Source organism: Pan troglodytes, chromosome 3, assembly GCF_028858775.2.
Source record: "Pan troglodytes isolate AG18354 chromosome 3, NHGRI_mPanTro3-v2.0_pri, whole genome shotgun sequence".
Lineage (NCBI taxonomy): Eukaryota > Metazoa > Chordata > Mammalia > Primates > Hominidae > Pan > Pan troglodytes.
In genome coordinates, this window is record NC_072401.2 from 45,421,749 (window position 1) to 45,434,153 (window position 12,405).

The following is a 12,405-nucleotide window of genomic DNA, read 5'->3' on the forward strand; positions in this document are numbered from 1 at the left end:
CAATATCCTGCTTTAGTGGAAGATGGTCTACTATTAAGGGTTAACTATTATAGTAAGCCTCAAAACATGAAATTGGTAGACATACTAAGTTTGTGGGAATAGGCCATTGAATTATACTTAATCTGGACTACTGTCAAATATAGAAGAGAGGGGTAGTGGTGTCCTGAAGTTTTCCTGCTGCAAATGCCAGTACTAATTGCATTTAGTGTCACAGTTATCACATAGGCTAGCATTTTCAAGCATAAATTAATACCAATTTTATTTTTCATATTTCTTCTTTTGGTTTCAATTGTGCTTTAATTTTCTTAAACAGGAGAAACTCCTGCATACCACTATGGGACCCACTATTCATCTGCAATGATTGTGGCCTCATACCTTGTAAGGATGGAGCCTTTCACACAGATATTCTTAAGGCTACAGGTAAAACTTTAAATTTGGGGTTTTTCTATTTTATACAAGCCTACTTCTATCTAAAATGTCACCTTTTAAAACATCATTATCTTCTATTATAAGAAGCTCTGCGAAATTTTAGTGACAAAGTAGTTACATAACTAAAGTAGAATTTTGTTGGACCAAAATTGATTAATGAACTAGAATTCGCTTAGAACAAATAAGTGCCAGCATCCTTTAATCAAATACATAAGTAGCATACATTTTTCAACCAGCCCTAACTGGTTGAATTAAACAATTTTTATTTTACAAAAACATGATATATTCCAGCTCATTCTCTGTTTCCTCGATTATAATTGCTTTTCTGTACATTCTCATTCATTTATTCAGCAAATATTTAATAAATACCTACTGTGTGCCAGGCACTGTTCCAGGTACTTGGGAGGACTTCAATTAATAAAGAGAAAAGCCTTACCTGTGCAGTTTATGTATTTCAGTTGAAGGAGACAGCCAAAAATCAAAAATAAGAAAATTGTAAGGTGTTTCAGAATGTGATAAAAGCTATCAGAAAGATATAGGTCCAGAAAGGGGGATGGGAAGTGGGGAGAACAGGAGGTTGGGCAAGGTGGGATGCAGTTTTAAGTAGAGTGGTCAGAGTAGGTCTCCTGTGAAAAAAAGTCTAAAGGAGGTAAGGGTGTTGCTTCTGCAGACATCTGGAGATACATGTTCCAGGCAGAGGGAAGAGCTTGTGCAAGGGCTCTAAGGCAGGCTTGTACCTGGCATGTTCGAGGAGCAGCCCGGGGGCCAGTGTGTCCAGAATAGAGTAAGTAAGGAGGAAAGTTAGTTGTAGTGGAAGAGGTCGACAAGGAAACAGGCTAGATTGTATGGCAGACATTGGCAGCCATGGCATGGACTTTGGCATTTTCCCACGGTGAGCATCGTAAGGTACACCATGTTAACTTAAAACATAGCAGCATAGGGGGCTTGACTGAAGAAGATGGATAGTGTACCTGTGAGGCTGCGTAGTGAAAAATATCCCTTTTCTATTTTAATTTGCTTCATCGGTCTGTAACTGATCACCTTTTCTAATTCTCCATTTAATTTTCATTAGTATGAGAACTTGCATATCATGTTAATTTATAAAATTAGCCAAACATAATTTGAATGTTTCCAACTGTAGATGATTTACATTAGAATCTTTTCTTGTGATGGCATCATCAAACTATGGAAGAACTCATATTTCTTGTTTGTTTGGTTTTTTTTTTTTGAGACAGAGTCTCTCTATCGCCCAGGCTGGAGTGCAGTGGCACGATCTCGGCTCACTGCAGGCTCCGCCCCCTGGGGTTCACGCCATTCTCCTGCCTCAGCCTCCCAAGTAGCTGGGACTACAGGCGCCCGCCACCTCGCCAGGCTAATTTTTTGTATTTTTAGTAGAGACGGGGTTTCACCGTGTTAGCCAGGATGGTCTCGATCTCCTGACCTCGTGATCCGCCCGCCTCGGCCTCCGAAAGTGCTGGGATTACAGGCGTGAGCCGCCGCGCCCGGCCAGAACTCATATTTCTTACAGCCTTGTCCTCTCTTTAAAATCTACTATTTTTGGATTACTTTTTAAAATCTTTACATTTGGATTTCAGTTTGATTATAAAAACAAATGCAGAGAGAACTCTCTGTAAGGATTACCCCAAAGAGAATTAGATGTTTTATGTTTATTAAAAATTTGTGTGTATTTAATGTAGGATAATGGGAAATTGAAATGTCACCAACTATAGTTGGAGTTTTCAAGCTCTTGAACTTGACAGAAGCTGTCAGGTGGGAACGGTTCTCTAATAGAGAGGTGTCTTATTCTGCCCACAGGGTGGCCACTTTGACCTGGCTGACCGGATGTTTCACAGTGTGCGCGAGGCCTGGTATTCAGCGTCAAAGCACAACATGGCAGATGTAAAAGAACTTATCCCAGAGTTCTTTTATTTACCAGAATTCCTGTTCAATTCCAACAACTTTGATCTAGGTACGTAGAGCTATGGCACTGTCTTAGGAATGTTAGCCAGGAAAAGTCCAATAGAAATAAGTCACTTCTCTGAAGATTGTCTGCAGCACACATTAACAAGAAAAAAATTTGTTATGGTTTCTTGCAGTCATTTGTTGTAATTGGGTGTGGTTACATGTGATTTTTGTCGTTACAAAAATTAGCCAGACGTGGTGGTGGGCACCTGTAATCCCAGCTACTTAGGAGGCTGAGGCAGGAAAATTGCTTGAACCTGGGAGGTGGAGGTTGCAGTGAGCTGAGATCGTGAACTGCACTCCAGCCTAGGCAACAGAGCGAGACTCCGTCTCTAAATAAATAAATATTGAGACAGATGACTCCCAACATTTAGAATTTTGTTGTTTTGATGAAAACAGAGGTGAAAATTTATTTGAAAAGTATTACTATTGAAACCCATTAATAGCTAAGAGTGGTATATCCAAATTTTCCACGTATTGTTTTAATCTCGTTTATTGCCTAATACATTCTCGGTTTATAGGCTAATGTGTTTTAAAATTAGAACTTCAGAATAACTTTAAGTAAACCCCTTTTCTTTATCCTGTAAGGACTCTATTTTCTAGAAAAACAGGACCAAATCAGCATTTATAAAAACAAGAAAAACTCCATCAGTGCTGTTTTTATATTATCTGGCTGTTAGAGGAAGTGGATTTGACTTTGGTTACAGTTTCTTGGAACATAGTTTGCTGATCTATGCTTCTGAGTATTTCTTTTAAAGCATATCAAAATTCCATTGTTTCCATGTGAGAATATTCCTGCCAGATATTGTTTTATATTTTTTTCATTCCTTGTATTTTCTACTGTTTTATAAGAGTTAGCACATAAATTATAACTGTACTACCTCCAAATTTTCATGAACAGAAAATACAGGGAAGTGTTTGTATCCTATACATATGAAAGATATTTCTATTTGAAGTTTTCTAAAGATAATTTTTATGTATTTAATTGTCCATCAGCAACTCTACCTTTGTGAAATGGGAAAGATAACAAGGCTGTCTCCAGAGCCCCAGGAAAAGTCTGAAATTGATTTTCATTACCTGTAATTATGCCTAGAGCTCACTCTTGAGCAGCTAAAGACACAACTTTAGGACTTAGAGAAAGTGATGGGTTTTCCCAAAAGAATAGAATAGTCAACGAGAACAATCAACAAATACCTGCTATAGCCTTTGACTGTGAATGCACATTAACATTTTCTTTTATTGAGACAGAGTCTTGCACTGTCGCCCAAGCTGGAGTGCAGTGGCATGATCTCTGTTCATCGCAACCTCCACCTTACAGGTTCAAGCAATTCTCGTGCCGCAGCCTCCCAAGTAGCTGGGATTACATGCGCCACCACACCTGGCTAATTCTTTTTCAAATTTTTAGTAGAGACGGGGTTTCCCCATGTTGCCTAGGCTGGTCTGGAACTCCTGACCTCAAGTTATCTGCCCGTCTCAGCCAAGTGATCTGCCCGTCTCAGTGGTTACAGGCGTGAGCCACCACGCACAGCCACATTAGTGTTTTCTTATGTTCACTTATAATTCAACTTTGGAGAACGTTGCCTTCTTCCCCAGGGATACCACTGTCAAAGAGACAAATATGGAGAGGTGCAGAAAGAAAGACATAGCTCATAATCTTCCAGAAACATCTATCACTTATGATAATCCATGTTGCAAAGGTGTTCCAGACTGACCACTTACAAACCCAACTAACCAATCTACTTTTAAAATAAGTAAATAAAAAAAGGAGGATTTATCTTTATCATGTTCACCCTCATAACAAATTATCTTCCCTCCTTGAAATAGCATACTTTAAAAAACAGTGGTTGGGCCAGGCATGGTGGCTCACACCTGTAATTCCAGCACTTTGGGAGGCCAAGGCAGGTGGATCACTTGAGCTCAGGTGTTCAAGACCAACCTGGGCAACATGGCAAAACCTCATCTCTACAAAAAATACAAAAATTAGCTGGGCGTGGTGATGTGCACCTGTAGTCCCAGCTACTCAGGAGGCTGAGGTGGGAGGATCACTTTACCCCAGGAGTTGAGGCTGCAGTGAGCCGTGTTCGTGCCACTACACTCCAACCTGGGTGATAAAGTGACACCTTGTCTCCAAAACAAAACAAGACAAAACACTGTTTGTATATAAAACCTAAAATCATACGACTCTTATGAGAAAACATAGGGGTAAATCTTCATGATCTTGAATTTGGCAATATATTCTTAAATATGATATCAAAATTACAAGCAACAACAACAAAAGATAAATTGGATTTAATCAAAATTAGAAGTTTCTGCATCCAAGAATGTTACCAAGAAAATGAAAAGATGCCTATAGAATGGAAGAAAATATTTGCAAATAATATATCTAATAAGGATCTAGTATCCAGAATATAAACAACTTTTATAACTCAACAACAAAAAGACAAACAACCCAGTTGGAAAATGGGCAAAGGGCTTGAATAGACAATTTCCCAAATAAGTTATACAGATGGCCAGTAAACTCATGAAAAGATGCTGAACATCATTAGTCATTAGGGGAATGCAAATCAAAACCACAATGAGATACCACTTCATATTTACTAGGATGACCATAATGGGGTGGGGGGAACTGAAAAATAACAAGGGCTGGCAAAGGTATAGAAAAATTAGAACCCTCATACATTGCTGGTGGGAGCATAAAATGGTTTAGCCACTGTGGGAAGTAGTTTGGCAGTTCCTCAAAAAGTTAAACAGAATTACCATATGACCCAGCAGTTCCACTCCTTGGTATATAGAATTGAAAACGCAACTCAAGTAAGTATGTGTGTGAGCATGTTCATAGTAGCATTATTCACAATAACCGAATGGCAGAAACAGCCCAGATGTCTATCAAGTGATGAGTGGATAAACCAGTTGTAGCATATACATACAGTGAAATATTATTCATCCATGAAAGTGAATGAGGCACTAATAAACTCTACAATGTGATTGAACCTCAAAAACATTACGCAAAGTGAAAGAAGCCAGACAAAAACAGTCACATATTGTACATTTCCATTTATAGGAAATACTCAGAATAGGTAAGTCTACAGAGACAGGACACAGATTGGTGTTCTGGGGCTGGGTTGAAAGTAATACGGGCAGCTACTGATTAACAGGTACAAGATTACTTTGGTGGTGATAAAAATGCTTTGGGACTAGATAGAAATCCTGGTTGCATAACATTGTGTCTGAACTAAATGCCACTGCATTGTTCCCTTTAAATGGCTGGCTTTATGTGAATTTCACCCCAACAGAAAAAAAAAAAAAACAGTTTGCCTCTTCACACAGAAAAGATAGTAAATGGTGTAAAAGAAAACACACTTGGGGCTGGTCGCAGTGGCTCACGCCTGTAATCCCAGGACTTTGGGAAGCTGAGGTGGGCAGATTGCTTGAGGCCAAGAATTCGAGACCAGCCTGGCTAACATGGTGAAAACTCATCTCCACTAAAAATACAAAAATTAGCTGGGCGTCGTGGTGTGTGCCTGTAATCCCAGCTCCTCAGAAGGCTGAGGCACAAGACTCACCCGGGAGGCAGATGTTGCAGTGAGCCAAGATCATGCCACTGCACTCCAGCCTGGGCAACAGAGCAAGACTCTATCTCAAAAGAAAAAAAGAAAGAAAGAAAAAGCACTTGGATTTTTTTTCCCCCTTGCTATGAGATAAGTAATATTCACCCTGGGGTCTTCTTGTCCATGCATCCTTGGATACACATGGAGGAGAGCTTCAGAATAGCAAAATTAAGGGCGGGGCACTGGCTCTTGCCTATAATTCAAGCACTTTGGGAGGCCAAGGTAGGAGCATCACTTGAGGCCAGGAGTTCAAGATTAGCCTGAGCAACAGAGCAAAACCTCGTCCCTTCAAAATAAAATAATTAGCCAGGCATGGTGGCACGTGCCTGTACGTGGGAGGCTGAGGTGGAAGGATCACTTGAGGCCAGGAGCTCAAGGCTGAAGTGAGCCATGATTATACCACTGCACTCCAGGCTGGACAGCAGAGCAAGACCCTGTCTCAAAAAAAAAAAAAACATATATATTATATAGAATTAGACAAAGGCTTTCCTACAGACTATGTTATCTTTATATGTCATTTTAAAATTGCATATAGTGTTCATAAAATAAAATTCTATCAAATAAGTATTCAAGGATTGTAGCAAAATTTGGAAAAGTAATTTCTATCTCAAGTAGCCTTTTTACCTGTTTATTATTACCAAAAAATGAGGCCTAGTGGGCATTTCAGGGAGACTCAACACAGAGCGTGCAGTGTGTGTGGTTGAGGAGGAAGGGTTGTAATAACTTGATTTATTTTTGTTGTAAATCATATGGTAACCTTTCCAACCAAGTCAAGACATTCCTTTAAACAATAAACTGATATTTGTACCACTCAATATCACATTGTAAATAAACCATCGACTAGCAATGATAAAGGCAAGATTGTATCTAAGGGAGATATTTTATTTGCTTTCACTTGGAATTGGCTTTGTGTTCTAAAATTTGAACAACTGCATTTCTGTATGAAAATTTCCAGGACAAGTATTTATCTAACCAACTGCTATTAAACTAGTGAGTCAACATTGTTGTTTGTAGAGTCATTTTTACAATGATAATCTGATTTGTATCTATAAAAACTCTGTAAGCTAAAGTGACTTTTTTGGTATATTTCAAAAAAAGAAGAAAAACACCCTTTTTGTTTAGATGCAGCCAAATTTAATGTATTTTGATGTGGATAGATTTCACAGTGAATGGTTTCTTTTATATTTTAGAAATTATCTTGGCTATCACTTAAAATAAGTTTATATGGAATAAATATTATTTATGTGCTTTATCACAACATGTTATTTTTTGTTTTTGACAGGTAGCCCTATAGTTTTTCCAAATATTTTTTCTGTTAAATGATGCAATAACAGCAAAAAGTTATGTCATTTTAGATTTTGCTTTTTAAATGAGAATGCTTACTGCAAAATACATGCCAGTTCTACAGAGCTCTTTTGAGAACCTAAGAGTCAGCGATATGAGAAACCTCTTGTATTACAGATATCTACAGTAGACTGTGTCCAGGAGATTCAAGACAGCAACCCTGCAAAATGTTTTGCTGAAAAGGAGTCTTGTGGTCAATTAAATTTCAGACATTTTGTGTTTGATATCCCTCTTAGAGAAGGGCAGTGCATGTTAGCATATTAAACCTCCGAGGAGTCCTGCCCTCAAGACTCTGCAGAAAGAAGCATGTTTCGCTTGGTATAACTCAGCATTTCCTGAAGACATTGGCAGTGAGGGCCTCAGTTTTGCTGACTTAGTAACTCTTTCTGCTGGAGTGATCTGAGGAGCAGTCTTGAGGGATGCTAGAGTTGATAATCTCTGAAGTCCTTTCTGGTGTACAATTTTAGCATTCTGGTATTGAATCTAACCCACCATTTCTCAGTCAGATTAATATAAAGTTACCATTTATCCCATTCTTTCTTTTTTTTTATTTTTAATGTATCCAATTGCATAGGCTGTAAACAAAATGGCACCAAGCTTGGAGATGTTATCCTTCCACCCTGGGCAAAAGGGGACCCACGAGAATTCATCAGAGTCCATCGTGAGGTAATGGAAGTACACTTTACAATTGAAGTTGAATTTCATTTGGTCATTGAACATAATACAAAGACAGGGCCTCTAGCAGAGTACCACCTGTTTGTTACTAATACAGCCAGGTCCCCTTATCTACAGGGGATACATCCCAAGAACCCCAGTTGATGCCTGAAACCAGGAATAGTACCAAACCCTATATATATATATAAACTATGTATTTTCCTATACATATATAGCTCTGATAAAGGTTAATTTTTATATTAGGCATAGTAAGAGATTAAGAATAATAATAAAATAGAACAATCATAACAACCTACTAAGAGCTATGTGAATGTGATCTCTGTCTCTCACTCTCATAAATATAATAATATTTTCAAACCATGGTTTACTGCAGGTAACTGAAACCTCAGAAAGTGAAACCACAAATAAGAGGGGACTACTATGTTGTTTTTATGATTTTTAGTTATTTTAGTTCCTATTAACCATTTACCAAGGTTTTTCTAGTCTCTGAGCAAGTAATAGAAGTCAGCCAGTGACTAAACCTATGTTTGAAATTACAGGCTTTGGAGTGTGATTACGTGAGTGCCCATCTACATGAGTGGATTGACTTAATCTTCGGTTATAAACAGCAAGGCCCTGCTGCAGTAGAAGCTGTAAATGTCTTCCATCATCTTTTTTATGAGGGTCAAGTGGATATCTACAACATCAATGACCCACTAAAGGAGACAGCCACAATTGGGTTCATTAATAACTTCGGTCAGATCCCTAAACAGGTATGGGTGTTTTTTTCTTGTCATTGATGTACTCTGTTTCATTTTGTAACATTTCTCTAGATTGTAGATTACCACAAAATAATTAAGTTTAGATTAACTTAATAAAGAGCCATAAATATCACCTAGGATTTCAATAGATTCCTAGATTGTTGCTTTTTTCTCACTCTCACAGTCCAGATAAATAAAAATTTTTGTTTAAAGAGAATTATCCCTTACAGACTAATGCAGGGTATGCTTTCTTAAACCTCCATAAGATGTAACAGGAGGGGCCTTATAGGCCACATACAGAGAGACAAGGTTTTGTCTGGAGGCCAGTGGGAAACCAGTGCTGATTTTAGGCAGAGAAATGACATGGTCATATTTAAACTTTAGAAGTTCATTCTGGCCTCAGTCAGAATAAACTGCTCTATGCATGCCTCTCTCTCTCTCTCTCTCTCTCTCTCTCTCTCTCTCTCTCTCTCTCTCTATCTCTATCTCTCTCTCTATCTCTCTCTGTCTCTGTGTGTGTGTGTGTATGTCTGTCACACACGCGCACACACACACACACACACACACTGGGGACCCAAATGGGGAGCGGAAGACCACTAAGAAAGCTATTGTGGTAGTTCAGAGAACAGATGATGATGGATTGGGTTAGATTGTTGACATAGGCCTAATAAGTGCTGTGCTGTGAGAGCACGTGCCATAGGAGTGCCTAGGACACGCAATAGCTGCCCTCACCACCTTCTGGAACTTGGAGAGGAAGACCAAGATCTAAGCCTCTCAGCACCCAGATACTGTAGGCCTGTTTCATGTTCAGTGATGAGCAAACCTCCATGAAGAGACCTCATCCCTTCTCTCATCCCCATTGTCCGAGGTATGGCAGGAGGGCTGGGTGCACCAGAAGTAACTGCAGCACTTCTCCACAGTGTGGAGAAGGCACACTTTGACGAGCTGGTGAGGCCACCCACCTTTACTAAGTACCAGTGGCTCATACTTTGATCCTGGCTACCTCCTCTGTTCCTGCTTTAGATGTCTCTACGGACTCCCTTTTTGTAGGTTAACTTGAGGTTTCCAGGGTTGACACTTGAGAACACACAAAACAATGGCTCATCTCTTTATATCTTTATATAGAAAAGCCATGATAGATAGCAGGACATGCTGTAACTGTACCATTCACAATGCAGTCTGATCCCCTAGCAATGTGATCCCCTAATAAAAGAAACATGTTTACTTTTATTTTTATTTATTTTTATTTTATAGAGATAGAGTCTCACTGTGTTGCCCAGGCTGGTCTTGAACTCCTAGACTCAAGCAGTCCTCACACCTCAGCTACCAAAGTGCTGGGATTACAGGCATGAGCTACGGCGCCTGGCCATGTTTACTTTTAAAGCAAAATGCTTGCTGATAAATTATTCACAGTTGAAGAATATTAGCTATACCTTTATTTAGTTAACTTTTTTCTTTTTCCTGAGAGTTACAAGGGCTGGAGCCATCTTTCGTACCCTAGGGGAAATACATACTCTGAACATAAAAATCAAGACACTTGCACTGTTGCAGGATTTTTGTGCTACTTTGAAGTAGAAGAGGCCAGAAGTCTGGGAAGTATCGTTTGGATGCCAACATATTTCTGGGACACACATTGAGTAATAGAGGGTACTTTCAAGTAAAGCCATCCTCAGAAATGTAGGTTTTATGGTCATCATCTCCATACATCATTATATACCCGCAGCCTGGCACAGTGCTCTCTCCTTAGGTCCTCACGTAAAAGTGCTTCAGTAAATGCACATTCATGAAAGTGCTTTAAAACTATGTATCTTTATAGAAGCCTGATCTTATAGTCCTTTATGTAGATAAAATAGGAATAAAACATTTAAAGATTTGAGAGTCTGGAATGTGTATCTTCCTCTGCACGAAGAATTTTTTCTGTTTTTTTCTCTTGGAAACCCCAAATATCTAATTTACAAAGTGTGATGGTGTCGTATTTATCTTAAATCTCATTTCATTTAAAGTTTTTCAGATCTCCTCCTCAAATACTAGTTTTCCAACAGAAACTACTCTATGCCTGTCTCAAAGTTTACAATAATTGAAAAATAGTAATCTTAAATGTACTTTTTTTTTTTTTTTTTTTTTTTTTTGAGACAGAGTCTCGCTTTGTTGCCCCAGGCTGGAGTGCAGTGGCGCCATCTCGGCTCACTGCAACCTCCACCTCCTGGGTTCAAGCGATTCTCCTGCCTCACCCTCCCAAGTAGCTGGAACTACAGGTGTGTACCACCACGCCCAGCTAATTTTTGTATTTTTTAGTAGAGACGGGTTTCGCCATATTGCCCAGGCTGGTCTCGAACTCCTGACCTCATGATCCGCCTGCCTCAGTCTCCCAAAGTGCTGGGATTACAGGCATGAGCCACCTCACCCAGCCATTAATATTTTTAATCCTGTAGAAATACAGAATGACGATGTAGCACATTTTTGTTTTCTTTTTTCCCTTTACAACATAGCAAAGCACAAAGAAGATGATAATATTCACACTTTCAGCAAATCAGTAGCACCTTTTTAGGACACGAAAATGATATTTCTAAATCACATAAAGGCCACATTGAAACCAGAAATAATCCAACTAGATAGAGTGTCTGCCTGCCTTCGATGGCACAGAATGGTATTAGGCTACTAAGAGTTAACTTTTGAATATCATTGGAAAATAATTGTCAATCAACTGTAGATTGACTTTCTTTGAGAAAGTTATTGTGAATTCAGCTTAGCATAGAACAAGACAATAGCCCATGCTTTAGTATCATAGTCCTGTCCCTGCTTATTCAGGTGTGAGTTCTCTGGCCACCTTCATAGCGTCTTTGAATCTCTTTCCTCGGGTGTAAAATGAGGATAATATAGTACCTAATAGTTCTTGTGAACCTTAATTGAAATAAGAACACAATGCCTGGCATATAAAAGGGCTTATAAGTGTTATCTTTCATTATAAAGTAAGTCATCTTCTTTCATACCAGTTATTTAAAAAACCTCATCCACCAAAGCGAGTGAGAAGTCGACTCAATGGAGACAATGCAGGAATCTCTGTCCTACCAGGATCTACAAGTGACAAGATCTTTTTTCATCATCTAGACAACTTGAGGCCTTCTCTAACACCTGTAAAAGGTAAAATAATGAGAAATAAACTTTTGATTAATGATTTAATGGGATTGTTAATAATCCCAGTTTAACAATAACAAATTTGCTTTTTGACGATAGCATAATTTGTTTAATAAGTGCCATACATTTTGTGTTAGATTACTAAATACCTACTAGTATTTATATTTTCTCTTTTTGCTTTTTTTTCTCTGTTTTCTCTTTTTGGCTTGTTGGACTTCATATCAGAAAGAACCAAACAGTCTTCTCTCTCCTCTTTAAGATAATCAAAGCTCTAAAATACCAAAACCTTGTAAATTCAACTTTATAGATAAAAAAAATTTGTCTTCATAATTTCATTCTCATTTAAATATATTCTGCCTATCCGATATATTAGTAAAAGAACATATTTTTAGTATGCCAATGAAAAGACATCTGTCTTTTATCTAATGGTATAATGGGATATCTAAAAATATTTTTTCAAGTAGGTTTTTTCCCCTTAGAATGAAAAAAAAAAAAAGTTCTGCAAAATCTTG

The 12,405-nt window shown here is 38.4% G+C and overlaps 1 protein-coding gene across 20 annotated transcripts in view; it reads left to right on the top strand.

Annotated features, from left to right (window-relative positions):
• Positions 1-12,405, top strand: part of WDFY3 (WD repeat and FYVE domain containing 3) — a 296,268-nt gene that overhangs the window by 261,109 nt on the left and 22,754 nt on the right. For all 20 annotated transcript variants that reach the window (XR_002943524.3, XR_008547495.2, XR_010156549.1 and 17 more), the window contains 5 exons: positions 314-420; positions 2,245-2,398; positions 7,918-8,009; positions 8,558-8,770; positions 11,752-11,899. Coding sequence is in view for 17 of the 20 variants with exons in the window: in XM_001151618.8 (XP_001151618.1) it covers positions 314-420; positions 2,245-2,398; positions 7,918-8,009; positions 8,558-8,770; positions 11,752-11,899 (714 nt within the window). In the remaining 3 variants the exon portion in view is untranslated. The remainder of the gene's footprint in view (positions 1-313; positions 421-2,244; positions 2,399-7,917; positions 8,010-8,557; positions 8,771-11,751; positions 11,900-12,405) is intronic.